This window comes from Biomphalaria glabrata, chromosome 11 (assembly GCF_947242115.1).
Source record: "Biomphalaria glabrata chromosome 11, xgBioGlab47.1, whole genome shotgun sequence".
In the NCBI taxonomy this organism is placed as follows: Eukaryota; Metazoa; Mollusca; class Gastropoda; family Planorbidae; genus Biomphalaria; species Biomphalaria glabrata.
The window spans coordinates 15317087-15344580 of NC_074721.1; the positions used below are offsets into that span (position 1 = coordinate 15317087).

General features: G+C 34.6%; 1 protein-coding gene across 5 annotated transcripts in view; it reads left to right on the plus strand.

Moving 5' to 3' along the window:
- The window catches only part of LOC106063092 (mucin-like protein), a 100596-nt gene that overhangs the window by 48126 nt on the left and 24976 nt on the right, over positions 1-27494 (plus strand). For 3 of the 5 annotated variants that reach the window (XM_056003630.1, XM_056003632.1, XM_056003629.1), the window contains exons 16-30: positions 139-288; positions 377-502; positions 3060-3185; positions 5083-5202; positions 6760-6882; positions 7432-7677; positions 8100-8369; positions 8780-9049; positions 10117-10239; positions 13805-14071; positions 15466-15738; positions 17869-17991; positions 24171-24419; positions 25687-25809; positions 26041-26286. In XM_056003630.1, the coding sequence (XP_055859605.1) occupies positions 139-288; positions 377-502; positions 3060-3185; positions 5083-5202; positions 6760-6882; positions 7432-7677; positions 8100-8369; positions 8780-9049; positions 10117-10239; positions 13805-14071; positions 15466-15738; positions 17869-17991; positions 24171-24419; positions 25687-25809; positions 26041-26286 (2835 nt within the window). The remainder of the gene's footprint in view (positions 1-138; positions 289-376; positions 503-3059; positions 3186-5082; positions 5203-6759; positions 6883-7431; positions 7678-8099; positions 8370-8779; positions 9050-10116; positions 10240-13804; positions 14072-15465; positions 15739-17868; positions 17992-24170; positions 24420-25686; positions 25810-26040; positions 26287-27494) is intronic. The other 2 variants (XM_056003631.1, XM_056003633.1) reach the window with 2 other exon arrangements.

Consider the following 27494-nt stretch of genomic DNA (forward strand, 5'->3'; position numbering starts at 1 on the left):
ATGTTAATTTCTTAAAAAAAAAAGGGGGTAAAAAGTCAGTTTTGTTGTTTTATATTTTATTAATACTCTTTGAATTACCTCAATGTCTCACAAAAATCCTAGTTAATTGTTAAACTACAAAGCCTTTCACTACCTCAGATATAAATTGCGAACGAACTCAGAGTGTTTGTGATATTCATCCTTGCTCTATCGGACAGCAATGCACCGAAAATAATCCTCAACATTCAGGGGACTACAGTTGCGGCCCCTGTCCCAGTGAATATGCGTATAAAGCTGGAAAGTGTGTAGGTATGTCTTTTGAAAAGATGTACATTTTACATTCTACTTCTAGTGTTGATTATTATGATTATCATCATCATAATATGTTTTTTTTCAGATATTGATGAATGTCTAACGATACAAAAAGCGTGTGGTCAATTTTCCTGTGTAAATACAATGGGATCCTATACTTGCAACTGTACACTTGGTTTCAGATTTGACCAGGCCACTAAGAAGTGCATAGGTAGCGCTTTACATTTTATAGGTCGATTTAGTTGTATCTAACTACTCTCTCTTACACGTTTTACATGGTTCGAATGTTCTTTAAGAGTTGAAAATAATTTACTTTTTAGTCCAAACCTCCCGCAGGATGGCTGGGGATAGAAGCGGGCAGGGTTTGAACCTGGGGACCATCTATAAGCCCGAACGACAGTCATGCGCTCAAACCGCACGACCAGTCAACTGCAATGAGATGTAACTCTATGTTTTATTAGAGACTAGTCGACTAGTCGACCGGTGGCTGTTTTGCAGGGCCAACCTTAGGCCACTGTAACCTATGTGACCTCAGTGGGCCCAGCACTGTTATAGGACCCGTTGTAATTTTAGGTGTATAAATTATTAAATTAAACCATTTATAACTTATAACAGATTTCCCGCGGCCTCCTGTCAATTTAACAGGAGGTCCTGGAAATCTCCTGAAATTGCAAAATATACGAAAAAGTCCTGGAAATATCTGGAAAATTATTAAAATCTTTTGAAAACTCATACGAATCTCCTGAAATATACAGAGGAAAATTGCCTTTTTTTTTCGCTCTTAAATTACCTAGGATAACTCCCTCTGTCCGAGTTGGAAAAATAAAAGAGTGATCTTTCCATTGTGTCCAAACTCTTGAGCGTACTGTGTCGCCTCGATAGTTACTACAGAGTAGATTACTCCTCCCCCCCTTTTTTTTTAACGTGAGGTAGAAATAAAAAAAAGAGTGATATTGCAACTGTCCTGCTATGTTGTGACTACGTGTTCTCCCACCCCTCTTGTTTTCTTGTGGACTATCCGCAGAGTGATCTTTACTTTACTTCTTACTACTCGACAAAACTCTTGAGGAAAGAAGAGAATTATATATATAGATGTTTATACAAGGCGGCGTACAAAATAAAGGAAGTGTTTTTAAAGGTATACAATCATTGTAGTGCACTTTTAAGTATTGCAGAATCAACTTTTTTCTAAGCACTTGTTTTTGTAGCGCGTAAATATTTCAATACGAAAGAACCATTTGACTTTGATTATTAAAAGTGTAGCAACTAAAAGCGTATTTAAAATTAATGGGCAACACCTAAATATATGTGTGAATTTTAAACATTTCTATGTGGCACAATAAATAACAAAAACACACATGACACCAACGCGTTTGTTTTATGTGATTAGCAAAATTTAGGGTAAATTTAGCGAGCTTAACGTAGATTAGTATTGTAGTGTATCTTGAAGTTGTCCAATTCCAATTATGTGTACAGTGCTACTAGTTCATTGTTAATGAGCTTCACACAGAACACATTTCATTCTTCAAACGTTTAGCTCGAAAAAGTATATCCTGCAAATGTTTTGATTTTAGACCTTGCGATCTATAGGGCAGATGATATAAAGGTCACCTTGCGATCTATAGGGCAGATGATATAAAGGCCATCTTGCGATCTATAGGGCAGATGATATAAAGGTCATCTTGTGACCTCTAGGGCAGATGATATAAAGGTCATCTTGCGATCTATAGGGCAGATGATATAAAGGTCATCTTGCGATCTATAGGGCAGATGATATAAAGGTCATCTTGCGATCTATAGGGCAGATGATATAAAGGTCATATTGCGATGTATAGGGCAGATGATATAAAGGTCACCTTGCGATCTGTAGGGCAGATGATATAAACGTCACCTTGCGATCTATAAGGCAGATGGTATAAAGGTTACCTTGTGATCTATAGGGCAGATGATATAAAGGTCAACTTGCGATCTATAGGGCAGATGATATAAAAGCCATCTTGCAATCTATAGGGCAGATGATATAAAGGCCATTTTTTTTTTTGTGGCCCACGGTTAACGAGGTTGTTTTGTGGCCAGCACAACGACCAACCGCCTTATCCCCAGATAATGTCAGGTACCCGTTAGAGATGGGTGGAATCAGAGGAGCCCTAAAGATCCCGAAATTAGAACTCCCAGTCTTCACCAGTATTCGAACCAGGGACCGTCTTATATATATATAGTTGAATAGTCTGTTATAGTGCATCTTTCATGTTTGTACATGCTCACTGAGCTTTGGTCTATTCTCTTGTGTAGACCTGGGGGGAAGGGTACCCCTGGGAAAAAATGTCCGTAATGTCTGTTAGGGCTAATAAAATACAGCTCAGCTCTAGTCGGGATTCAAACTCGAGTCCTCTTGAAAGTTCTGAAATCGAGCGCTTTACCGCTCAGCCACCACCATCCTATCCTACTTTTAGCGAAACCATCTACTAACTCACAACTACCATCACATTTTTTTTCTTTATTATATACAAAAATTAATTACTAGCTCCTTTAGCATCATTTCTTTCTAGACAAAAACAAAGTATTTTCAACCAGCCTTTTTACCTGTTTCCACACAAACTGTCTTTGTAACCTTTTTACTTTATGTTTAAGTAAATCTGATGTGAAATGTTACATTTGTTATTGTCAATTATTTTTTATGATTACTTTTCATATTCTGTTATTTCTAATACCTTATAATTCGTCATGACTCTCTAGATAAAATCATAATGAAGTAATTATTTTTTCAGATAATAATGAATGTGACTTCAAACCCTCATTATGTCAACAGACATGTAATAATACAGAGGGTAGCTACCAGTGTGGTTGTCTACCAGGCTACATTCTTCAGCATGACAAAGCTGCTTGTACTTTGGGTAAAAAAAAAATTATTTTTATTTATTATGATGCAGTATTATCTTGTTTTTTAATTATGAAGAGCACACAGCAGTTGGCACTTACATATAAAAATGTTTCAATGTTGTAAATTTAAGTAAGGCAACTCGAAGTAGGGTGTCAGTTCAGATGAAGAATGATATTTACACAACAATGAATGAGACGTTGGCTCTAGGAAATAAGAGTAGATTTGGCGTGAAAAATGGAATTGTTCATTTGAGTTATTTTAGCCTCTTTACGTAGGTGTAATTATAATGTAATCATAAATAAAAGAACTAGGGATATGAACTTTTTAAAAGTTGGTTTATAGAATTGCGTTTTATGAGATACGCGAGTTTTATGAAGTATTTACTTTTTGAACTTATTTTGTAGTGACAGTAGTGAAAGTCGACGAATTATCTTTAGTTGCATTAAATGTTTGAACCCTAAGTTACTGTCAATCCATTCATTGTTAGCTACGTTTGTGTTGCACATGTCTATTGAAGGTAGCTGTTACCTCCGCTTGGCTTGGTCTACATAGGACACAGCAAAGGGGCATAACAATGGACAGACGCAAAGAATCTCTGTCGATAGAGTTCTATCCCTTGGTTCACCAACTCCTCTGCCAGTTTCCGATTCAGACTTCTCCGCCGCACAGTACCAATAACAAAACTTCTCAATGTTGCCTCTTCTCAACGATTAAGGAGAATTTAGAATAAATAAAAATAATATAATTTTTTTTCTTCTCACGTTCATTTCTCCAAAGGGACCTAGTATCCAGATAGAAAACTCTCCATTCGTACCGTTAGATTGTCTAAGAGCTGAGCGTATGGCTCTTCGAGCTCTAAGTTTGAAAAAAAAAACAACCTGTTTGAACAGGAAAAAATAAAAAAAAAAAACCTGTTTGAACAAACCGTTCTGTCTGGAAGAGGTCCAAGTCAATGTCTATGTAAAGCATTGCTATTTCCGATATATCTGGCACTCCGGGCGCATGGGCTAGAAAGCATGGCCGAAGGCCGAGTATACCAGGAACCTCCGCCATTTTCCTATGTTGTACCAAGCTAAACAGTGCAGGACTCGCCATTATGTAACGGTCCCTTGAGGAACGGGGCATGGATTATCTACAGGGACGTGAGAGCTCTCGTTCAACTCGGCACCGTGCTATGGGACCACTCTCTCGTTCCCTTGGACACTCCCACGGGAGTTTTGTTTTGCTATTCACTTCCTCTAATGGACGTTTCCACCCAAGTGCCACGTTGAGGCATAATAGCGTACTCTGGAAAACTCTCCATTCAAAGAGTCGACTGTAGGAGGCGAATAATTATCAATATATTTTGCGGTGTTATTTTTTCTTAAATATATTTTACTAAATGACAAGAAAAATCTTTTCTTGCCACGCGTTAGTTACATAAGTACAAATATTTTCTTTTTAAGAAAAAAGATACCGAATTATAAGTTTCAAATAAAACCACTTTTTGTTTTCAAGTGTAAAATCTATTTTTGAACAACTCGAGCTGAAGGAGTTTGTGGCATATAATATGATAACAAACAGTTAATCTAACCAGAGTTAAGTGAAGTTAAGTCAAAAGTGAACTGAAAATATATTTATCTATGATTAAAGTGAACTGAAAATATATTTATCTATGATTAAAGTGAACTGAAAATATATTTATCTATGATTAAAGTGAACTGAAAATATATTTATCTATGATTGATTCTACTTAATTGTTTATTTTACTAAGTTGTCTGATGTTAATGTATTTCAATTGTCTAATCGAATAGTTTGTCTAATTAATTGTCTTTTTAACAACACCAAATTGTCTGATTGGCTCAATCGTCACCTTTATTATTTTATAGAATAAACTTTAACATTTAATTTTATTTGGATAAAATGAACAGAACAGAAGTATGTAACTCAGTGTCAATGTGAACAAATCTGTAATATAACTGGTCCAAGCACTACATGTGGTTGTAAGGATGGCTATATAGTGGACAGCACTGACACACATAAATGCAAAGGTTGGAAATATTTCTTTTAATTCAAGAATATAGTCAGTTTTGTTAACAAATTAAAGTTGTAAATATTAACTATTTGTGATATGAGGTCTAGACGTTTGAATTTATTCCGTCTATTATTATACGACACGTTTTAAGGATGCTGTCTTAAACACTATTGAAATGTAATTCTTAATAAGTCAGACAGAATTTCAATCTTAATTCAGTTTTATCTATATTTGCTTTTATTTCACGAGCTTCGTTTCTCGCCAAAATTAGACATAAAATTTGCTTTTCTACCGGCCTAAGCTGATTGAAAATTAATTTTATACAGCTTATTGAGCAATTATTTGTCTCTTAATAACTAATAAATGTGAGATTTAAAAAAAAACAACAACTAACAATTTTTTTTTACCCACCCCATATTTCCCCCACCCTAGAAAAAAAAACATTAATCGATTATTTAAATGTACTACATCTTATACTATTTTAATTATAGGCCTGTATACCTTAGACTTAAAAGACGGTGCGCAAAATGTTCCCGTGTGTCTCTTTATTTAATGACTAGAACTTACCTGCGGAAATACCCATAGACGTCAGTGTTGTGGACGGTCGTTGACTTGTTGCATCAAACTGACTGTAGACATCAACTAAAGCACTGTAGGCGTATTCTGTCTTAACTTGTAAATCTTGATTAACTTCCTTGTGAACAAAACTAAACAGAACTTTTATTACAGTATAAAGAAATTCAACTTGATATTAAAATGATATCAATGTAGTAGACTTTAAGTCAAATAATATTTTTAACAATGTCCAACTCACTACTATAACATGTCTCTTCAATATTACGCTCTGGAGTGGTCTCTCCTTCCTAAGACCGCTGACGACAATGCTGCTTATCTTGCATCACAACCAATCGTATCCTTTTCCCACCATCACCTCAAACACAAACACACACACATACACTCCATAACAAGTAGTCTGTTCAAGATAAAGATTTTCTATTCCTTAAGCCAAATTTAAATTATTTTCTTTTATTTACTTAGAAAATTACATAGGTCAAACTAGTTTTCCTAGTATAGTCAATAAAAAAAAGTAATTGTTTTCCAAACATATACATCAACTGATTAGCTACTCTTCTTCAATGGCTGGTGTAAGTCCTCTTAGAATGTGGACATAATTTCTCGGGATTTAAAATTTTAAACTCAAATCACTGATTTCACCCTTTCTAACCAGAAGACTTGCCTTAGTGGGTTATGTTCTGTGTGATGTTCATACCACACCCTTTGCAATCTTTTTCTTCAGAGAAAATTAAATTCGTTTTCTTATGAATCAGGAAGAGGACTTTCGTTTGTTACTGACATTGTTATTATTCTAATCGTTTTTCATTTATCAGATCGGCGATCGGTTATCCAAATGTATGTGTCGACAAATTAAATTGAAGGCCTCAGTGGATCAAAAGTTCATGAGAGAGAGAGAGAGAGAGAGAGAGAGAAAGAGAAAGAGAGAGAGAGAGGAACACGGAAAGAGTAATGTGTAAATTAAAAAAAAATGTGTATTTGTACTTTAATATCTTCATAGATATCGATGAATGTTCAATCAAAACTCACAAGTGTAGTCAGCTATGTACTAACCAAGTTGGCTACTATACATGTTCTTGTAATGTTGGTTACAAACTAAGTGCAGATAATCTAACATGTGAAGGTAATACAATGTACTTAGTAATCATATTTTTTAAAACAAACGTACCATCGTGTTTTCACATTATTGATATATATTGATATATTAATTTTAATTAATATGCTTTGTTTATAAAGTTAACAACCTTAAGAGAATTAGAAAACTTTACAGTTATTATAAATTGATTTTCTTATTTAAAATGTTAAAAGTGTAATGTCACTATCGAATAATGTTTTCCTCAGCTTTCAGTTAATATCCATTATTATGTATGAATTTAAAATGGTTTTAATTATTTATAGATATTGATATAAAAATTAAAAAATAGCTCAAATTGATGGGAAAAAATTTTTGCTTAGGAATATTTTTAACAGAAAGCCATTCATGTCAGACTCACTTTAAGAAAACCAGCCCTGTGGTTCCTTTCAAATTATACACTGAGAAAATTACAAGAGAAAATTGTACATATCGTTTAACATATAATATAAGCCCCTTGTATTACAAAAGATACATTTTTATAGGCAATGTTGAATATCATCATCATTCCTCACTTTCAATGAGTTTTCTCCTTCACAGCATGTTCATCTCCATTTTATGGGAAAGATTGCGCTCAGAAATGTGAATGCAATGGACATGGATCTTGTAATTCAGTCTCTGGATGTGTCTGTAATGAGCACTGGTCTGGACTCCACTGTACACAAGATGTAGATGAGTGTTTGAAATCTAATGCATGTCCAATCGGACAGTTGTGTAACAATACCATCGGGTCATATGTGTGTTCTTGTCCAGTTGGTTTTATGATGAAAGATGGACACTGTATTGGTAATGGTGATTTTTTTTGTTTTAGAGATAGCAATTTTATTTAATTTTATTTATGAGGCGGAGTTTAATTTGTTCCGTTGTTTTTTTTTTAAATCGAACATTCATTACTTATTAAGACTACGAGCAAAATAATCGCTCTATAAATTGTATGAAGGATATATTATATAGATCTACTAGACTTTATAATTCTCCACTGATAGGTTTTTAGATCTAGACTCAGAAGACGCTGTGCAAAATGTTCATGAACTTTAATTAGACTGGCCTGTGGCCATACAACATTAACGCTAAACATTAGCTTTTGAAGTTAAAAAAGGTGATCCCTACTTTTTTCCATGTCTGAAAGGGAAAGTTTTATTTTGAAAACATACATTTTGATAAATATCACATGAAATGAAACACATTTTAAAAAATCATTTTCCTAGACTGTCCAGACAACTATTACGGCCAGTCATGCGCTCACAGATGTAGCTGTTTAAGTCACCAGAAATGTGACAAACTTACCGGTGCCTGCTCGTGTAAGGACGGCTGGACCAACACGGACTGCAATAAGGACGTTGATGAATGTACTTCCGGAACTCACAACTGCACCACGTCTGCTCATGAACTGTGTGTCAACACTCAGGGCGGATACCTCTGTACCTGTCATGTAGGATTTGGTTTGACTGACCTTTCTGGAAAGAAAATTTGTAAAGGTAAAAATTGTAAATGAATGTGTATATATGTAGATACTATAGCTATACACTTTCAAAACAAGGGTATCACGTGCTATCCGTAACATGATGTCTATTACATTTATCTGTCATAACACTTTCATAGTCGGTTTAAGACAGATCTAGATCAAATCTACACATTTTTTTTCCCATTTTTTCGTTCTCTGCTATTTGTTTACAAATTTTATAGTTGCATTTAATGCGAGTCTTACTATAGCTATTTTACAATTTTTTTAACCTAGCTTATGATAAATATTTGAAAAATTTAGATATTTTTAATTTCATTGCTTTATGTAGTTCTAGGCATGCTAAGTAATCATCCTCTTAACACTGTGATTACCGCTAAATGTCATGCATATTTTATGTTTCGTTGGCAATATTTCTTACAACAGAATGTTCAGAAGGATTCTTTGGACAAAACTGTAGCAGCAAATGTAATTGTATAACTTCTAAAACAAACTATTGTGAGAAGACCAATGGGACGTGTGTCTGTAGACCTGGCTGGACCGGATCGAATTGTGACCTAGATATTGATGAGTGCTCTAGAAACACTTCCAATTGTTCCATTGGCAATAATGAAGTATGTGTGAACACAGCAGGTTCATTTAACTGCGCCTGCCAATCAGGTTTTCAACTTGACACAGACGGAAAAACGTGCAAAGGTAACTTGAACTTTTTGGTAATTTTATAGAGCAAGCAATGAACGGGATAGGTCACTGTTTTGTCACCGCAAACGAAAAAAAATCTGAAAGACCCACTGCCCACTGCCCACTTCACGCTTCCCACACCGCATTGTGTCTCCTAAAGAAAAGAAAATATCAATTTGGTTGTATCAATTGTAATCGATAATTTGACCCTTTTAGAATGTAGAGAAATAATAGTGTATTAATGTATTAATGTTTATAATATTTGTTTGCTTCTAAGGAGACAAGAATAAAATAAAAAAAAAAACATGACCTAAAAAAGTTGTATCTACAAACATATAGGCTTATATTTACATAATGTAATAGTTTTGTTAAATACTGTTGTACTTATAGCTGTATTGAAGTAACAATTTTACACACTTTTACTAGTGAATACTAAAAAATTAAAGAAGAAAAGATTGGTTTATTAAACACAATAAAAAGAATTGAAATATTGTATACCATTTAAGATTGATTAGATTATTTTTAATCAGGGTTGATTCTCTCCTGTCCTACAAAGTGCTAGGCTGATAGACAACAAAAGCTATAGCTTAGGGCCACAATGTAAAATTAAATCCAGAGATATTTCCAGTCATTTTGAACAGAGAAAGAAGGGAAAAAATGTTGATTACAAGAGGTATATCTATAATGGCTTAAGGCCTTATCAAGTTTTACTCAAACCAAAATGTTGATTATACTGGCCCTTGTAGAGATATGTTGATATAAATAAAATATAACATTTTTTTCATTGACTTCTCATAAATGACAAAACATAAATGACAAAACATACATACAATACAAATATATATATTATTGTTTCGTGTACAATTGATTGTGATAACATATAGACATGTCTTTCTTGCGATAATACATATGTGACATGTTCGTCTGTAAATTTCACTTAAAGCTAATATAGAGTTAATATTTTATTCAAGTTGATTATTGTTGTCATAAATTGGCATTTGAATAAAGAGAGAGAGAGAGAGAGAGAGAGAGACAAACTTAAAGTGTTTAGTTTGCTTCGATGTAAACATTTTTTTTTACAGATATAGATTTCTGCGCTGGAAATGCATGTACCTGGCGCTGTCAAGAAATTAATATGAATACAAGTTCAGAATGTATATGTGATATAGGTTACAATGTAGATACTGATGGATTTACTTGTAAAGGTTTGTACTACATTATATACTTCTATATCAGAACAGGTAAAAGTCACAAAATCACCGCGTGCTGAATATTAAGTTTGACGCTTCTAGGTTTATACGATAATTTTATATAATCAGTATAACAAAACTTTGGCTATTACTTACCTTAATTGAGGCCATGTGTACATATAAAGCTGGTTTAATACAGGTAATCTAGTCTCGTGATCTAATTAAACGTAATACAGAATTTAAATCTGGTATTTTATTTGCAATAAATTTCTTTTCGTCTCAATTGTGTGTCCTTTGTAAGAAATCTCCGGCTGTTTTTTTTTTCAAAAGAACCTCGAACCTCGAGCCCCCTTCATGGGTAGCCAAGCCAAGCCAAGTTCAAGCGTACTTAGCCACTCGACCACGCTTCCAATATCAAGAGAGAGGCCGATCCCTTCTGTTATAATATCCAGCCAGTTTTTCTTTGGACGACACGTTCTTCAGGCTTCCTCTTGGCTCTACTGTACCTTGAAGGATGACTTTTGACAATGATTCATGTCTTACACTATGACCAAAAACTGCTCTATTTTCGTCTCTTCACAGTATTAGGGAGTTCCTCCTTTTTGCCAGCCAGAATGTTGACTTGTAAATGTACATCATTTGTCTTGTTTTCCTGGTAACCACCCTCTACACTGACTATTTTAGAAAACTATTGTTATAACTCTGGTGGTGATCAGTGGCGTACCAAGGTACCCATGGGCCCGGGTTCAAAAATATGTTTCCACCCCCTTCTTTTTTTTTTTCAATAAGACAAATTTAGTGTGGGACATAAAATATGGAGTATTTTATATTTATCGGCACATTTTCTAAGTAATAAAGTCATTACTTCAGAAGCACCATTTTTACACTCTCAAAGTAATTTCTCAAATTTGTTCAGCCAATTCTGCATACTTCTGATTATTACAAATACGAAAATCTATCAATGGTTTCATTAATGTAATAAGGCTTGTCTTCGAGTTCGACGATTAATGAGGCATGCAGTATTTCCCGTGGCTACGCAGCCCCAGCTGTGACCTATATATTTTGCCACACACTGGGCAACTATAACCATTGTCCACCGATTGTAGATTAAGATTCATTAATGTGCAGAGGAAGAAACAAACGTTACCACCAATTGACTTACTTAACCCTTTAGACGCGTTTGGTAGTTTAGCCTCTAAACACTAAAATTGTAGTTTCCATTTAGTATGCACTCATTGTAAAATATCTCAGCACTTTAAAGGTTAATTACATATCTTCTCCATTTGAATTATCGCTATGGCACTGTCAAATCATATGAAAAGCAAGATTAGGGCTTTGGCCTTTGCATTTATTTTATGAATATGGTGAATTTTCATGACTTGGGGTATTTGTTTAACCAATTCTGCGTGACAGGCCCCTTACTCAGTCCATGACCTTACTGCTGGAAGCCCTCTGACAAGACTTGGGGTATTTGTTTAACCAATTCTGCGTGACAGGCCCCTTACTCAGTCCAGACCTTACTGCTGGAAGCCCTCTGACAAGACTTAGGGTGAAGAGCTCCCGGTCCAAGCATGTTCCAAGCACTTATAATCAGTTCCCTTGCGCATGAGACTATTTTGAGGAAAAAAAAATCTAAAAATGTAGTATGGCCGTGCGGAGCATTGAAACTGCCGTATTGTACCAAACGACTCTCGAGTATGGCGAATTGCGCTTTTGAATTTTAAAGGTCTTAGAAAATAATGAGGAAGTGGACATAACACAAAGCTCACAACCACAGGTCGCTTAAAAAATATTTTAGTACTACCGATCCATATTACAGTTGGATTCAGAATTTCCTTAAAGGTACAGGATAAATTTTAATAATATGTAGTTCAAAATGAACACCAAAATCAGTAAACTCAGGTGTACCTCAAAGAAAGGTTATCAATCATACACATTACAGTTCTTGCTATGCTAGTAGAGAGACTTCTTTATTTTTAGGTCTCGCTTATCGCCCTTACCTTATTGGCTTGTACATTGACACCTCAAAAATACCTTCTTGGGGGTTTCTTATGGTTGCTATTGCTGCAACCTAAAATGCTTCCAAAGGCATGATTTTCAGAAAAGCTTCTAACATTTAGTCCAACTCCTGGCCTTCACGTTTTGCTCAGTTGTTTGGCCGCCCAAACTGTTATAACTTACAGAAGGCGAGAAACTGGCAGCTAAACCTTCTGAAAGGAGGGTCTCGTTAGCTTTGGCTTTCTACCCACATAGGAGAAGGAACACTGTGAATTCAAACCTCTGCTTCCTTGCGAGTTTACTCAAATATGAAAAAGGCTTAGAAGGTCAAAGCTGATGACCGTAAGGAAGCTTGCAGCACACATATATCTTTTTTTTTATTAGCCATATGAGTGAAATATTCCATAGGGGTGGACTTGTCCCATAATAGACTTTGGTAATCTCTACTAGAGAGATCATTGCTACCTACATAGAACCCACTACCGTCATGATGCCACGCATACCTTGTCTGTAAAATGAGTGTTTATCTAGGTCCGTTTTTAGCAATACCGCGATCAGTGATGTGACTTGATATCAAATTTCCGGAAACGTACTTTGAAGAACCTACGGTGTTTATGAGGCGAGCCACTCATTCTGGCGTACCTCTATCGAATTATTAGCAATGCACACACACATTGGTCAGGACCGAGACCATTAATTATAGTAGACCTGACCTAAAAAATGTCCAAAAGGTACGAAGAAAAAGACATGACCATTGACACCAGCATTCAATGATAACTATTACATTAAATCAAAGTGTCCTGTCCTTTTTTTGGTCTGATTAGTTTTATAAACATTTTTATAAATTTGGGCGTCGTAATAGCTAGTCTATTAAATTCCTGTGGAGCATTTTTTTAGAAGGTTAATATACATTTTTTTAACAGGGATGCTTTTTCTTGATTTTTTTCTCTGGGTGAAGTGCGCCACTTGTAATAGTGCAAAGCGCCACTTTTGGCGCATGCTCCATAGGTTGGTCACCTCTGAAATAGTTGATTAATTATAGGTAATATTTTTTTGTTTGGTATCTCGATCACGGAAAGAAATAGTACTCGACTTAATTGGTGGTATAAGCGGAATTAGTCCCATATATAGGTCGTGCTTTAAAGTAAGTTTCAAACCAACAATACATCACTATACAATGTTTATAGTCATAAGCACCTCCCTAACAGAGTGGTTAGAATGTCGGCTTGGGAGGCGTGAGTCATAAGTTTGCATTCAGGGCGTTCCCTAACCCTAATGCTTTAAAAAACTGATTACTTTAATTCACAAAGATATGCTCTTCTTTCTTCTCCCCCCCTTTTCCTTTTTTATTTCCCCAACTGGTCCAGACAAATGATAAGATCATAGCGTATTGAGAAAGCTAAAAGCATGAAATTGCACTAAGCAAAAACAATTGGTAAAAAGAAATATTTCTAATCGCCAAGATTTATTACTGTTGGTTTAGATCTATTACAAATTTAGTTACATGAATTATCCAAAGTAATTAATATAATTACACTTCCAATAAGCTATTTAAAAAAAAAAAGTGATTTTTAATTTTCAGATTGTGTTGACGGTCTGTTTGGTGAGAAATGTTGGCAAGTGTGTGCATGCAATCAAGGTAACACACGAGAATGTATCAAGACCAATGGGACGTGTGTCTGTAAGCCTGGCTGGACTGGAACGACCTGTGTCCAGGATATTGATGAGTGCAGTGATAGTAAATTCAACTGTTCCTCTGACCACTATGTGTGTCTGAACACACCAGGATCATTTAGATGTTCCTGTCAGCAAGGTTTTAAGTTAGATACAGATGGGAAAACTTGTATAGGTAATTGTTCGTTGTATCACTGAAAATCATTTCTGAAATGTCAATCAAATGACAAGGTAAAAATAGGATAATCTGTGCTAAAGTCAGAAATTGTCTCAGGCTACATACTAGTTGAAGACAGTGAACTTTAGAAAGTAAAATATTGCGTCAAATGTATTGGGTATCCAATTATTTTCACGTCAGTTTTCAATGCTCTGGCTTGGCATAACGTAAATGCTTTTAATTGAGAGAACCTCATTATTATTATTATTATTATTATTATGTTAGAAAAGAACGAGTATTCATTCTCTGGCGAAGCTAGGGTCGAGTTTCGTTAAAGGGAAACAAAATTCATCGTAGTCCCTTTCTCAGTTTAAACCGAGGAATTTTCTGGTGATGTGGCAGGTGTGCAGAAGTACCGCCCTTTGACAGGCAACGAGAATGTTCCTAGGAATGAATAAGTGCACTAAGTATTTTGTTGAATTCCTGGAAGAGTTTTCGCCTATAACCTGAAAGAGGTTTATCATCAAAGTTATTTATACGGAGGAACGATTTGATAATGTCTATATTCATTTCTCTCGTCCATTTGATCCTCTTGGCTCCTCTTGTTCTACCACCAACAGCACCTCTCAATTGTGTGGGGTGCGAGTCAGGGAGTAGATTGCCCTCTTGTGTTTGGTCATGAGGTTGTAAATTACCTTCAGTAAACACTCGACTCATTGGTGAATAATAATTTATTTAGACTCTACCGCCTGTTTACTTTATTCTTTATTCGTCATTGTCCTGGAAGAAGCAACGGGCCCGTTCTAACTCACCTCAAAATTTCAGATTATTATTATCAGCAGTAGTATTATCTTTCAATGAGTGTATAAAAAAAAACAACATTGTGTTTGTTGGCCTCCTTCAGTCGTAGAACGACTATGGTTGATCTCAAACACTTTTTCATGTAGCTGTGGAGCCCTATTTTGGAGAGACAGTCCATTACATTACAAACATTATGACAATAGAAAACCAAAACATACATTTACACTAGACTCACTCATAATTTACTTGTGAAATTTTATATCAGATAGTATAATTGTATTTAATGATTTGATTGCCAGGGGAACAAAAGAGTTTTGTGTCTGTTCGTATGCGCTATTAGTTTGTATTTCTTTTGTGATGATAAATTCACAAAATCATGACTCAAAGGGTGATTCTATATTTCTAGGATTTTTAAGCTTTTATATGAAATTTTTTCTCAAACTGCTGTCCAAATGGGGTCGTTTTTTTTCCAGCAAATTTACCAGCAGCATTTAGGACTCAATTAATTTTTATTTTTATTTTTAATGTTCAGATTGCCATACCAGGCAGTGATATTAAAAAATACGATGTTTCAGTTGTGACAACTAATATGTATTACTATTTGATTTTAGAATGCCCAGAAGGTCAATTTGGTCTGAATTGTCAGCATCAGTGCTCATGTCAAAAATCTAACACACAATACTGTAATAAAACCTCTGGGGCATGTGTCTGTCTACCTGGTTGGATGGGGACAGATTGTGACGTTGACATCAATGAATGCAACAACGTTCAGATGAACAACTGTTCCACTGACAGGCATCAAGAATGTGTCAACACACCTGGCTCATTTACCTGCCAGTGTCAACAAGGTCTTGAACTAGATACAGACGGTAGAACTTGCATTGGTTAGTGGGTTTTTGTTGTTGTTCTCTTTGTTAATTTTTAATGAAGTGAAATACAAATGTGACCTGAAGGTTGTGTAATTTTTTATTTCAGAAAATTAATAAGTAATAGTTGTAAGTAATTGATAATGTTTATGTGTGTAAATGTGCGTGTTGTGTGTGTGTGTGAAATGAACGTGCAACAATGAGATTTAATTCCTCCACGCCTTGACTTTTTTATTCTGTAAGTGCAATGTAATGATCTAAAATTCACATAATAATTCTTTGACACCTTAATTCAAGTCCTTGACAAAACATATCTACATTGCTTTAATGTGTCTATTGTCAGATTAAATTCCATTGAAAACAAGTTATGGGAAGCATATACTGAGTCTCTCAATTCTTCGGCTGTCAGTTCTAGCCTTTAAGGATAAAATACCTTCTCTTTGAATCTTTCAATAAAATATAAAACATTTTTATCCTTTTACTCCATCTCTGAAACAAACTTTTATGCAATGAAAATTTGATTAGATAAATGGAAAAAAAAAACGCTTGCATTGAATTGTATAAACTAAACGGTTTGCTTTTAGAAAACAAAAAGTAGCTGTTGCATCTAAACAACGCATTGTGAAATAATATTTTTCATTTCCTTATTAGTTTTTGAGATCTGAGTAAGACAGACGGACATGTTGCAAAACTTAATAGAGGCTTTTCTCCTTACGGGGGACGCTAATAAAAATTCCATTAGATAAAATTAAGCAAAAGAGGATTATGCAAGGGAAAAAAGAATCGATTCTTGGGATGCATTAAATGTAAACAAGAAAAATATTTTTAAAAAATCATTTTAACAAAAATCTTATCTAAGGGGAAGAACTCTGCACTTACAATTACTTTTAATAATGCATAGGTTATTGCCCTTTTTCGTTATAACCAAAAAAAAAAATTACCAATAATTAATTGACTAATTGTTTGTTTGTTTTTTATCTTGTTACGGGGCAATAAATAATTGTTTAAGGTTTCAACTCGATCCGAAAATGAGTGAGATAGAAATAACGTTTACATGGGAGATTACCTCTGCTGAATTCGCAGCCATTTTAAAACATTTTTCATAACATATAATAATTTACAGATGTCAAACTGAGCACGGCAAAGTAGTTAAAAATTGTTATTTTTTTTCAAATTTAGACATTTTAAACATTAAAATACAATGTTAAGTATCTCTTTTAGAGGCAAGTTTCTTTGAGATTTATTTATAAAAGTGAAAACATTTTATAAATATTGTAGACAAGGGCATCATATGACTTTGGGTTAATAAACTGACATCCTGATTAACTAATACCACTTTTTATGATTAACTAAATTAATAGTTTGGATACCATTTTTATAATTGTTAAACATATATGTCTAATATTAATTATGTTTGGTAATGTGTTGTAAATAACTACAGACGTTAATTCATTGGTAAAAAACGAATCACTAGATTTTTATTTTTGCTTTAAATTCATTGCGCTTCCTGCAAGCACACCATCACCACTTGAATGTGTATGTTTTTGTTGTACTAGCTTTTATTTGTTTCATACTGGATCATGTATAGATATAATACATTGTATTCCTTACTGTTTAATCATTTATAAATGTTTTTCACTTTAATATTCTGTATAATTTTATATTATTTCTTAGCATTTTATGTTGCGTACGGTTCAAAACTCTGCTAGTGATATTTATATATAACTTACCTTTATGTTTTAATCTTACTTTAAAATTATGCCACAGTTGGCAAGCTATAGTAAAACATTAGAGAGATAAATTGATAGATAGAAACATGATAGATAAATAGATAATTAAATAAATAGTTAGATAGATCAGATCTGATAGAGAGATCGATCTAATTTTTCGTCATTACAAAATATATCATGAAAACGTAAACGAAGATACAGTGTACATGTCTACTGTTACTTTCATGTCCAAATGTATATCTATTTATATGTCTACTGTTACTTTCATGTCCAAATGTATATCTATGCATATGTCTACTGTTACTTTCATGTCCAAATGTATATTTATTTATATGTCTACTGTTACTTTCATGTCCAAATGTATATCTATTTATATGTGTATATTGTATCAAGGTTGATTTTCTTTGTCTGCTGATAGATATTGATCATTGCGCTAAAGCTAACTGTAGCTGGCAATGTGTAGAAGTCAAAGCCAACACAAGTTTCCAATGTCTGTGTGACGTAGGGCATTCTTTACAAAGTGATGGAGTTACTTGTGCAGGTAGAAAACATTTTAGTTTAAATTCCCTCCCTTTAAAACCCCAATAGTTTTGGTTACTATTCATTTTTATAAAAACTTTACCCAATTTGGATTAATCAGCTTTAGATCTGTGATTGTTTTAATTTGTATTTATGAAATCATTTAATGTTTATTTCGACGTACCTAAATACAATTTATTTCGACTGCTGTTGCATAAATATGAACTATTTTTTACAAAGCTTATATTAACACATCAGTCTCTGTCAGGTACAATTTTTGTACGCTATTTTTTTTACACCAATTCTTGGATCAAGTTTAAGTTTTGTTCAATTATTTCTTGTATCAATATTAAAATGAAACAATTAATTATTGAGAATTAATGCTTCTTTGGTATGAAACAAGGGAAAGAAATTGCACTTGAAAGATGTAGCTGTATAAGTTGAATAAGTCCCCATTATAGCTTGTGTACAGAATTACTTCGGGGCTAAAAAGTTTGAAATTAACAATCTATAGTATTAATCCATCAATTTTCATTAGTATTAGCAGTAGTTAGTGTATTGGCAGTAGTTAGTGTATTGGCAGTAGTTAGTGTATTGGCAGTAGTTAGTGTATTGGCAATAGTTAGTGTATTGGCAGTAGTTAGTGTATTGGCTTGAAGTTAGTGTATTGGCTTGAAGTTAGTGTATTGGCTTGAAGTTAGTGTATTGGCTTGAAGTTAGTGTATTGGCTTGAAGTTAGTGTATTGGCTTGAAGTTAGTGTATTGGCTTGAAGTTAGTGTATTAGCTTGAAGTTAGTGTATTAGCAGTAGTTAGTGTATTGGCTTGAAGTTAGTGTATTAGCAGTAGTTAGTGTATTAGCAGTAGTTAGTGTATAAGCAGTAGTTAGTGTATTAGCTTGAAGTTAGTGTATTAGCAGTAGTTAGTGTATTGGCTTGAAGTTAGTGTATTAGCAGTAGTTAGTGTATTAGCAGTAGTTAGTGTATTAGCAGTAGTTAGTGTATTAGCAGTAGTTAGTGTATTAGCAGTAGTTAGTGTATTGGCTTGAAGTTAGTGTATTAGCAGTAGTTAGTGTATTAGCAGTAGTTAGTGTATTAGCAGTAGTTAGTGTATTAGCAGTAGTTAGTGTATTAGCAGTAGTTAGTGTATTAGCAGTAGTTAGTGTATTAGCAGTAGTTAGTGTATTAGCTGGAAGTTAGTGTATTGGCTTGAAGTTAGTGTATTGGCTTGAAGTTAGTGTATTGGCTTGAAGTTAGTGTATTGGCTTGAAGTTAGTGTATTGGCTTGAAGTTAGTGTATTGGCTTGAAGTTAGTGTATTGGCTTGAAGTTAGTGTATTGGCTTGAAGTTAGTGTATTGGCTTGAAGTTAGTGTATTGGCTTGAAGTTAGTGTATTGGCTTGAAGTTAGTGTATTGGCTTGAAGTTAGTGTATTGGCTTGAAGTTAGTGTATTGGCTTGAAGTTAGTGTATTGGCTTGAAGTTAGTGTATTGGCTTGAAGTTAGTGTATTGGCTTGAAGTTAGTGTATTGGCTTGAAGTTAGTGTATTGGCTTGAAGTTAGTGTATTGGCTTGAAGTTAGTGTATTGGCTTGAAGTTAGTGTATTGGCTTGAAGTTAGTGTATTGGCTTGAAGTTAGTGTATTGGCTTGAAGTTAGTGTATTGGCTTGAAGTTAGTGTATTGGCTTGAAGTTAGTGTATTGGCTTGAAGTTAGTGTATTGGCTTGAAGTTAGTGTATTGGCTTGAAGTTAGTGTATTGGCTTGAAGTTAGTGTATTGACTTGAAGTTAGTGTATTGGCTTGAAGTTAGTGTATTGGCTTGAAGTTAGTGTATTGGCTTGAAGTTAGTGTATTGGCTTGAAGTTAGTGTATTGGCTTGAAGTTAGTGTATTGGCTTGAAGTTAGTGTATTGGCTTGAAGTTAGTGTATTGGCTTGAAGTTAGTGTATTGGCTTGAAGTTAGTGTATTGGCTTGAAGTTAGTGTATTGGCTTGAAGTTAGTGTATTGGCTTGAAGTTAGTGTATTGGCTTGAAGTTAGTGTATTGGCAGTAGTTAGTGTATTGGCTTGAAGTTAGTGTATTGGCTTGAAGTTAGTGTATTGGCAGTAGTTAGTGTATTGGCTTGAAGTTAGTGTATTGGCTTGAAGTTAGTGTATTGGCTTGAAGTTAGTGTATTGGCTTGAAGTTAGTGTATTAGCTTGAAGTTAGTGTATTGGCTTGAAGTTAGTGTATTGGCTTGAAGTTAGTGTATTGGCTTGAAGTTAGTGTATTAGCTTGAAGGTGTATTGGCTTGAAGTTAGTGTATTAGCTTGAAGTTAGTGTATTGGCTTGAAGTTAGTGTATTAGCTTGAAGTTAGTGTATTGGCTTGAAGTTAGTGTATTAGCTTGAAGTTAGTGTATTGGCTTGAAGTTAGTGTATTGGCTTGAAGTTAGTGTATTGGCTTGAAGTTAGTGTATTGGCTTGAAGTTAGTGTATTGGCTTGAAGTTAGTGTATTGGCTTGAAGTTAGTGTATTGGCTTGAAGTTAGTGTATTGGCTTGAAGTTAGTGTATTGGCTTGAAGTTAGTGTATTGGCTTGAAGTTAGTGTATTGGCTTGAAGTTAGTGTATTGGCTTGAAGTTAGTGTATTGGCTTGAAGTTAGTGTATTGGCTTGAAGTTAGTGTATTGGCTTGAAGTTAGTGTATTGGCTTGAAGTTAGTGTATTGGCTTGAAGTTAGTGTATTGGCTTGAAGTTAGTGTATTGGCTTGAAGTTAGTGTATTGGCATGTAGTTAGTGTATTGGCTTGAAGTTAGTGTATTGGCTTGAAGTTAGTGTATTGGCAGTAGTTAGTGTATTGGCTTGAAGTTAGTGTATTGGCTTGAAGTTAGTGTATTGGCTTGAAGTTAGTGTATTGGCTTGAAGTTAGTGTATTAGCTTGGAAGTTAGTGTATTGGCTTGAAAGTTAGTGTATTGGCTTGAAGTTAGTGTATTGGCTTGAAGTTAGTGTATTAGCTTGAAGTTAGTGTATTGGCTTGAAGTTAGTGTATTAGCTTGAAGTTAGTGTATTGGCTTGAAGTTAGTGTATTAGCTTGAAGTTAGTGTATTGGCTTGAAGTTAGTGTATTAGCTGGAAGTTAGTGTATTGGCTTGAAGTTAGTGTATTGGCTTGAAGTTAGTGTATTGGCTTGAAGTTAGTGTATTGGCTTGAAGTTAGTGTATTGGCTTGAAGTTAGTGTATTGGCTTGAAGTTAGTGTATTGGCTTGAAGTTAGTGTATTGGCTTGAAGTTAGTGTATTGGCTTGAAGTTAGTGTATTGGCTTGAAGTTAGTGTATTGGCTTGAAGTTAGTGTATTGGCTTGAAGTTAGTGTATTGGCTTGAAGTTAGTGTATTGGCTTGAAGTTAGTGTATTGGCTTGAAGTTAGTGTATTGGCAGTAGTTAGTGTATTGGCTTGAAGTTAGTGTATTGGCTTGAAGTTAGTGTATTGGCAGTAGTTAGTGTATTGGCTTGAAGTTAGTGTATTGGCTTGAAGTTAGTGTATTGGCTTGAAGTTAGTGTATTGGCTTGAAGTTAGTGTATTAGCTTGAAGTTAGTGTATTGGCTTGAAGTTAGTGTATTGGCTTGAAGTTAGTGTATTGGCTTGAAGTTAGTGTATTAGCTTGAAGTTAGTGTATTGGCTTGAAGTTAGTGTATTAGCTTGAAGTTAGTGTATTGGCTTGAAGTTAGTGTATTAGCTTGAAGTTAGTGTATTGGCTTGAAGTTAGTGTATTAGCTGGAAGTTAGTGTATTGGCTTGAAGTTAGTGTATTGGCTTGAAGTTAGTGTATTGGCTTGAAGTTAGTGTATTGGCTTGAAGTTAGTGTATTGGCTTGAAGTTAGTGTATTGGCTTGAAGTTAGTGTATTGGCTTGAAGTTAGTGTATTGGCTTGAAGTTAGTGTATTGGCTTGAAGTTAGTGTATTGGCTTGAAGTTAGTGTATTGGCTTGAAGTTAGTGTATTGGCTTGAAGTTAGTGTATTGGCTTGAAGTTAGTGTATTGGCTTGAAGTTAGTGTATTGGCTTGAAGTTAGTGTATTGGCTTGAAGTTAGTGTATTGGCTTGAAGTTAGTGTATTGGCTTGAAGTTAGTGTATTGGCTTGAAGTTAGTGTATTGGCAGTAGTTAGTGTATTGGCTTGAAGTTAGTGTATTGGCTTGAAGTTAGTGTATTGGCAGTAGTTAGTGTATTGGCTTGAAGTTAGTGTATTGGCTTGAAGTTAGTGTATTGGCTTGAAGTTAGTGTATTGGCTTGAAGTTAGTGTATTAGCTTGAAGTTAGTGTATTGGCTTGAAGTTAGTGTATTGGCTTGAAGTTAGTGTATTGGCTTGAAGTTAGTGTATTAGCTTGAAGTTAGTGTATTGGCTTGAAGTTAGTGTATTAGCTTGAAGTTAGTGTATTGGCTTGAAGTTAGTGTATTAGCTTGAAGTTAGTGTATTGGCTTGAAGTTAGTGTATTAGCTGGAAGTTAGTGTATTGGCTTGAAGTTAGTGTATTGGCTTGAAGTTAGTGTATTGGCTTGAAGTTAGTGTATTGGCTTGAAGTTAGTGTATTGGCTTGAAGTTAGTGTATTGGCTTGAAGTTAGTGTATTGGCTTGAAGTTAGTGTATTGGCTTGAAGTTAGTGTATTGGCTTGAAGTTAGTGTATTGGCTTGAAGTTAGTGTATTGGCTTGAAGTTAGTGTATTGGCTTGAAGTTAGTGTATTGGCTTGAAGTTAGTGTATTGGCTTGAAGTTAGTGTATTGGCTTGAAGTTAGTGTATTGGCTTGAAGTTAGTGTATTGGCTTGAAGTTAGTGTATTGGCTTGAAGTTAGTGTATTGGCTTGAAGTTAGTGTATTGGCTTGAAGTTAGTGTATTGGCTTGAAGTTTGTGTATTGGCTTGAAGTTAGTGTATTGGCTTGAAGTTAGTGTATTGGCTTGAAGTTAGTGTATTGGCTTGAAGTTAGTGTATTGGCTTGAAGTTAGTGTATTGGCTTGAAGTTAGTGTATTGGCTTGAAGTTAGTGTATTGGCTTGAAGTTAGTGTATTGGCTTGAAGTTAGTGTATTGGCTTGAAGTTAGTGTATTGGCTTGAAGTTAGTGTATTAGCTTGAAGTTAGTGTATTGGCTTGAAGTTAGTGTATTGGCTTGAAGTTAGTGTATTGGCTTGAAGGCTTGAACCCTGGAGTTGACATTCAAGTCGTACATTCAAGCCAATACACTAACTTCAAGCCAATACACTAACTTCAAGCCAATACACTAACTTCAAGCCAATGCACTGGGTTCAACAGTTCAGGACTGACTTCACACACTAGGCTCGTTGTGTCGGACTCGATCACAGACCAAGATCAAGACGCCGTTCGTCTCAACTGTACTTCATAGTACTCCGTACAGAAACACACCGCTGAACTGTGCTGTACTCGACCGTGTTCTAAACGCCTGTCGTGAACCTCCATTCTGAACTGTCTTGACTGCGACACCTCCGCTCTTATATAGGGTCCCTACTGGCCTTCTCGAACCGGACAGAACGCTGCTTGACGTTTCTAGGTGGTCAGATGACTACAATTCTCGTGACGCTCCTGAGCTCTATTCACGACGGCGATCCTTCCCGAAACATGTCCTGTTGACACTCGACTCGGCTGACCGTCGTAGCTCGTCACGGTTGACCGCTCGTCTAGCGCTGGTCTGGGGCGATTCTCGTCGGCTTACTACACACACACCACTACCCCCATTAGTGCCACCACCAAGTTTATAACAATATATATATATGTATATATATATATATGTTACATATATAAAAACACACTATATATCGTAATTTTGTAACCTAGCAGGGCTGATAGATTTTCACACAGTGAAGAACAAAATATAAGAACAAAATATATTTTGTTCATATCTTAAAAGAAAAGTCACTTACTCTATTTTCAAAAATACAAACGTTGTTAGTAAGAAATTCTTTGCATTATGTCTTGTAAAATGTACTGCACGAAATAATAAAACTCGTTGTTGACTAAGTTAGTCCAGATAAAACTGGTTGTTGACTAAGTTAGTCCAGATAAAACTGATTGTTGACTAAGTTAGTCCAGATAAAACTGGTTGTTGACTAAGTTAGTCCAGATAAAACTGGTTGTGGGTGGAAGGTTCAACACTTAGGTGTGAATTACAATACTTACATGATGCAGAAATTGTGTATCATCTCAATCCTAACATCATTTCAGAATGCTCAAAAGGACAAAATTGCAATCAAACTTGTGATTGTGAGTTTAGAAACATTGACGGGTGTGTCTCTCAGACCTGTAACTGCTCGTCTGGTTGGACTGGCCAAAAATGTGACAAGGACATAAACGAGTGTGTTGATTCCAGCTACAACTGTGGTCAATCTCAGCATAAAGTTTGTACCAATACACCTGGGAGCTTCCAGTGCTCCTGTCAAGCAGGTTATAGTATGGTCAACGATGTCTGTACAGGTAAAACTTAAGCCTAATTGTACAGTTCTACATAACTAAACAGTTTTTTCTTCTTTTTTTTCTTGCACAGACTATGACGAGCAAAACGTAGAATAGACACTGCTTATATCTAAATGCTGCAATTCATATTAACATTACTTTTAAAGTCATATGTCAGTGAAGCATACCACGAAATATTCATTTTCTTTTAAACATTACATGATGGTTTAGTAGTACTGCACCACTAACTTCAATACAAACTCATCATCTTTCACCCCCAATAACAGAGGAAATGGAAAATACCTCTTCTTCATAAAACAAAATATGTTATGGGAATGAACACCCCAGAAGTAAATCAATTTACAACATTTACTTGTATCTTTATAGTTACTTTTATAATGTATCCAAAAAGGCACAATGATTAGAATATTTACATGTTTTTACAATTTTCTGACATTTTTAGCCTCTGCCCTAATTTCCGTTCAATAACATTATAAAATTCTTTACCGAGATTCAAACCCAGGACTCCAGGTTCAGAAGCCAAGCCCTTAACCACTCAACCACTCAGTCCGAAAGTCTATTACCCTTTCTATTGGGGTTAATTTTTGCTTGAAGACTATCAGACCTAGGTATTTTATATCTTAAAAGTTTTGTCATGGCGGTCCCTACATCTGTTCAAAAGCGAATTTATAATAAATGTTGACTGAAAATTTCTGGTAAAAAAAACAACAAAACAAACATATGTTCAGACTTTGAGAAATACCCCATTTCTTTGAGTCCATTGGATCTTCCTATGAGACAGTATATAGAGACATAGTACTATGATAGTACTATTAACATCTTAAATAGTTCCGCTTGATTACACAAAAAGGTGAGAAGAGTTTTATGAATCCACCTCTAGTGACCAAATTGTTTGTTATTAAATTGTCTTTGGCAGATGTTATGTAACAAAAATAACTAAACCTATACCTCTATATGAACAATATAGAATGGTCAAAGGATTCAAACTCCTAAACTCCCTAGAATAAGCTGTAGAAATTTTAATTACCACATTTCTGCTAGGCTTCTATTGCAGTATTTCCCACACTTCCTTCCCTCAAAAAAGGTGAAGCTGAATTATTAACCGAGTCGCTGATGCAAAGATGATTTAAAACAAGATTTGTTTCCTTGTTTCACCAATGAAACTTCATAACTGAAATATTGATAATATACTTAGAACACTTTTCTGTTTCCTTTTGTAATAGTAAAGAAAAAAAAATGTTTTTTTTCTGTAATATCTTCTAATTAGATGTCGATGAATGTTCAACTAAAAGTCACAAGTGTAGTCAGCAATGTACAAACCACGTGGGCTACTATACTTGTTCTTGTAATGTGGGTTACAAACTAAAAGCAGATAATATGACATGTGAAGGTAATACAATGTACTTGAACGTATACTTAATAAACAAAACTGTCATTTGTTGTTATTTTAAAGTCATAATTTTATACAAAGTCATAATTTTACTAGGAATTAACACATCTTTATGTTATTGTTGAGGATAATAGTTTTACTAACTTTTCTTTTGTTTCTGGTAAAAAGATGTGGTGAAATATTTCTGACTGCTCTTACCCTAACAATGTCTCTATTTTCTTCCCTTCACAGCTTGTTCATCTCCATTTTATGGGAAAGATTGCGCTCAGAAATGTGAATGTAATGGACATGGATCTTGTAGTTCAGTCTCTGGGTGTGTCTGTAATGAGCACTGGTCTGGCCTCAACTGTACACAAGATGTAAATGAGTGTTTGAAATCTAATGCATGTCCAAGCGGACAATTGTGTAACAATACCATTGGGTCATATGTGTGTTCTTGTCCTGTCGGCTTTACTTTGAAGTCTGGAGACTGTATAGGTAATCTTAAAACTGTTCTATTTTTAGAAATATATTTGTTTCTACCTTTTGCAAAGCTTATATCTAACTGCCTGTATGTCTGGTACAAATTGTATACACGTTATTTCTCCCATTTCCAACTCTCGGAATAAGATAAAAGTTTGTTGCCTAAATAAAAACATGACTCAATAGATACAGTGATAGATTATTTTATCAATTGCTCGTGATTAATTAATTATGTTTGAATATAGAATATATAGAAAAACAATAACTTGACTGAAGTGAGACGAACACTATGTAGACAATAAGACTTGAAAGATAGCTAGAGTAGAATGAAATAATATACTAGTGTAAAGATTTTAACTAAGATTTGATGTTATAGTAAAGATTTTAAAGTATGTATGTATGTATGTTAATCAATTATAAAGAAACCTTTTGTATAAGATGTGTTAATTAGCGTTTGTCATAATCACAATTTTTTTTCTACAAAAAGACACAAGTAAATTGTCATGCACTCATTAATTCACTATAGCCTACGGTCGTAATTTATGTTTACAATAAAAAACTAAGAAAAACAACCCTTTTTTTTTAATTAAATAAAGGCAATTTCTCCTTTATACATCTTATATGGTTCCCGGTCACTTCATCCCCGGTCACTTCATCCCCGGTCACTTCATCCCCGGTCATTTCATCCCCGGTCACTTCATCCCCGGTCACTTCATCCCCTGGTCACTTCATCCCCGGTCATTTCATCCCCTGATATTTTCATCTGATCATTTTTATCTAACAAATTGTAATTTTAAAAATTATGAAATGAGCAATATTTAATGTATTCATTTTTATTTAAATGACAAAATTGTAACACGTTAATGTTTAAAAGGAATGAAATCAAAACTTCTACAGGCGACATGATATCACGAGGATGGGTGAACTCCGCCTTTATTAGAAATAAATAACAAACTTATTTCAAGGCTAAAAAAGACGCGCCCATTTTCAAGAAAGAGCGATTGAAAAATAAAATAAAGTGAAACATGGTCGTACTTCCACCACACCTTGGCCTTTGATGATAAGTTATCAGCGGCACGGTCATAATTATTCTAATCGCACTTCTATCTCTCAAATGATTTCCACTACTTGCACCACACCTTGGCCTTTGATGATAAGTTAACAGCGGCATGATCATTATTATTCTAATCGCACTTCTATCTCTCAAATGATTTCCACTACTT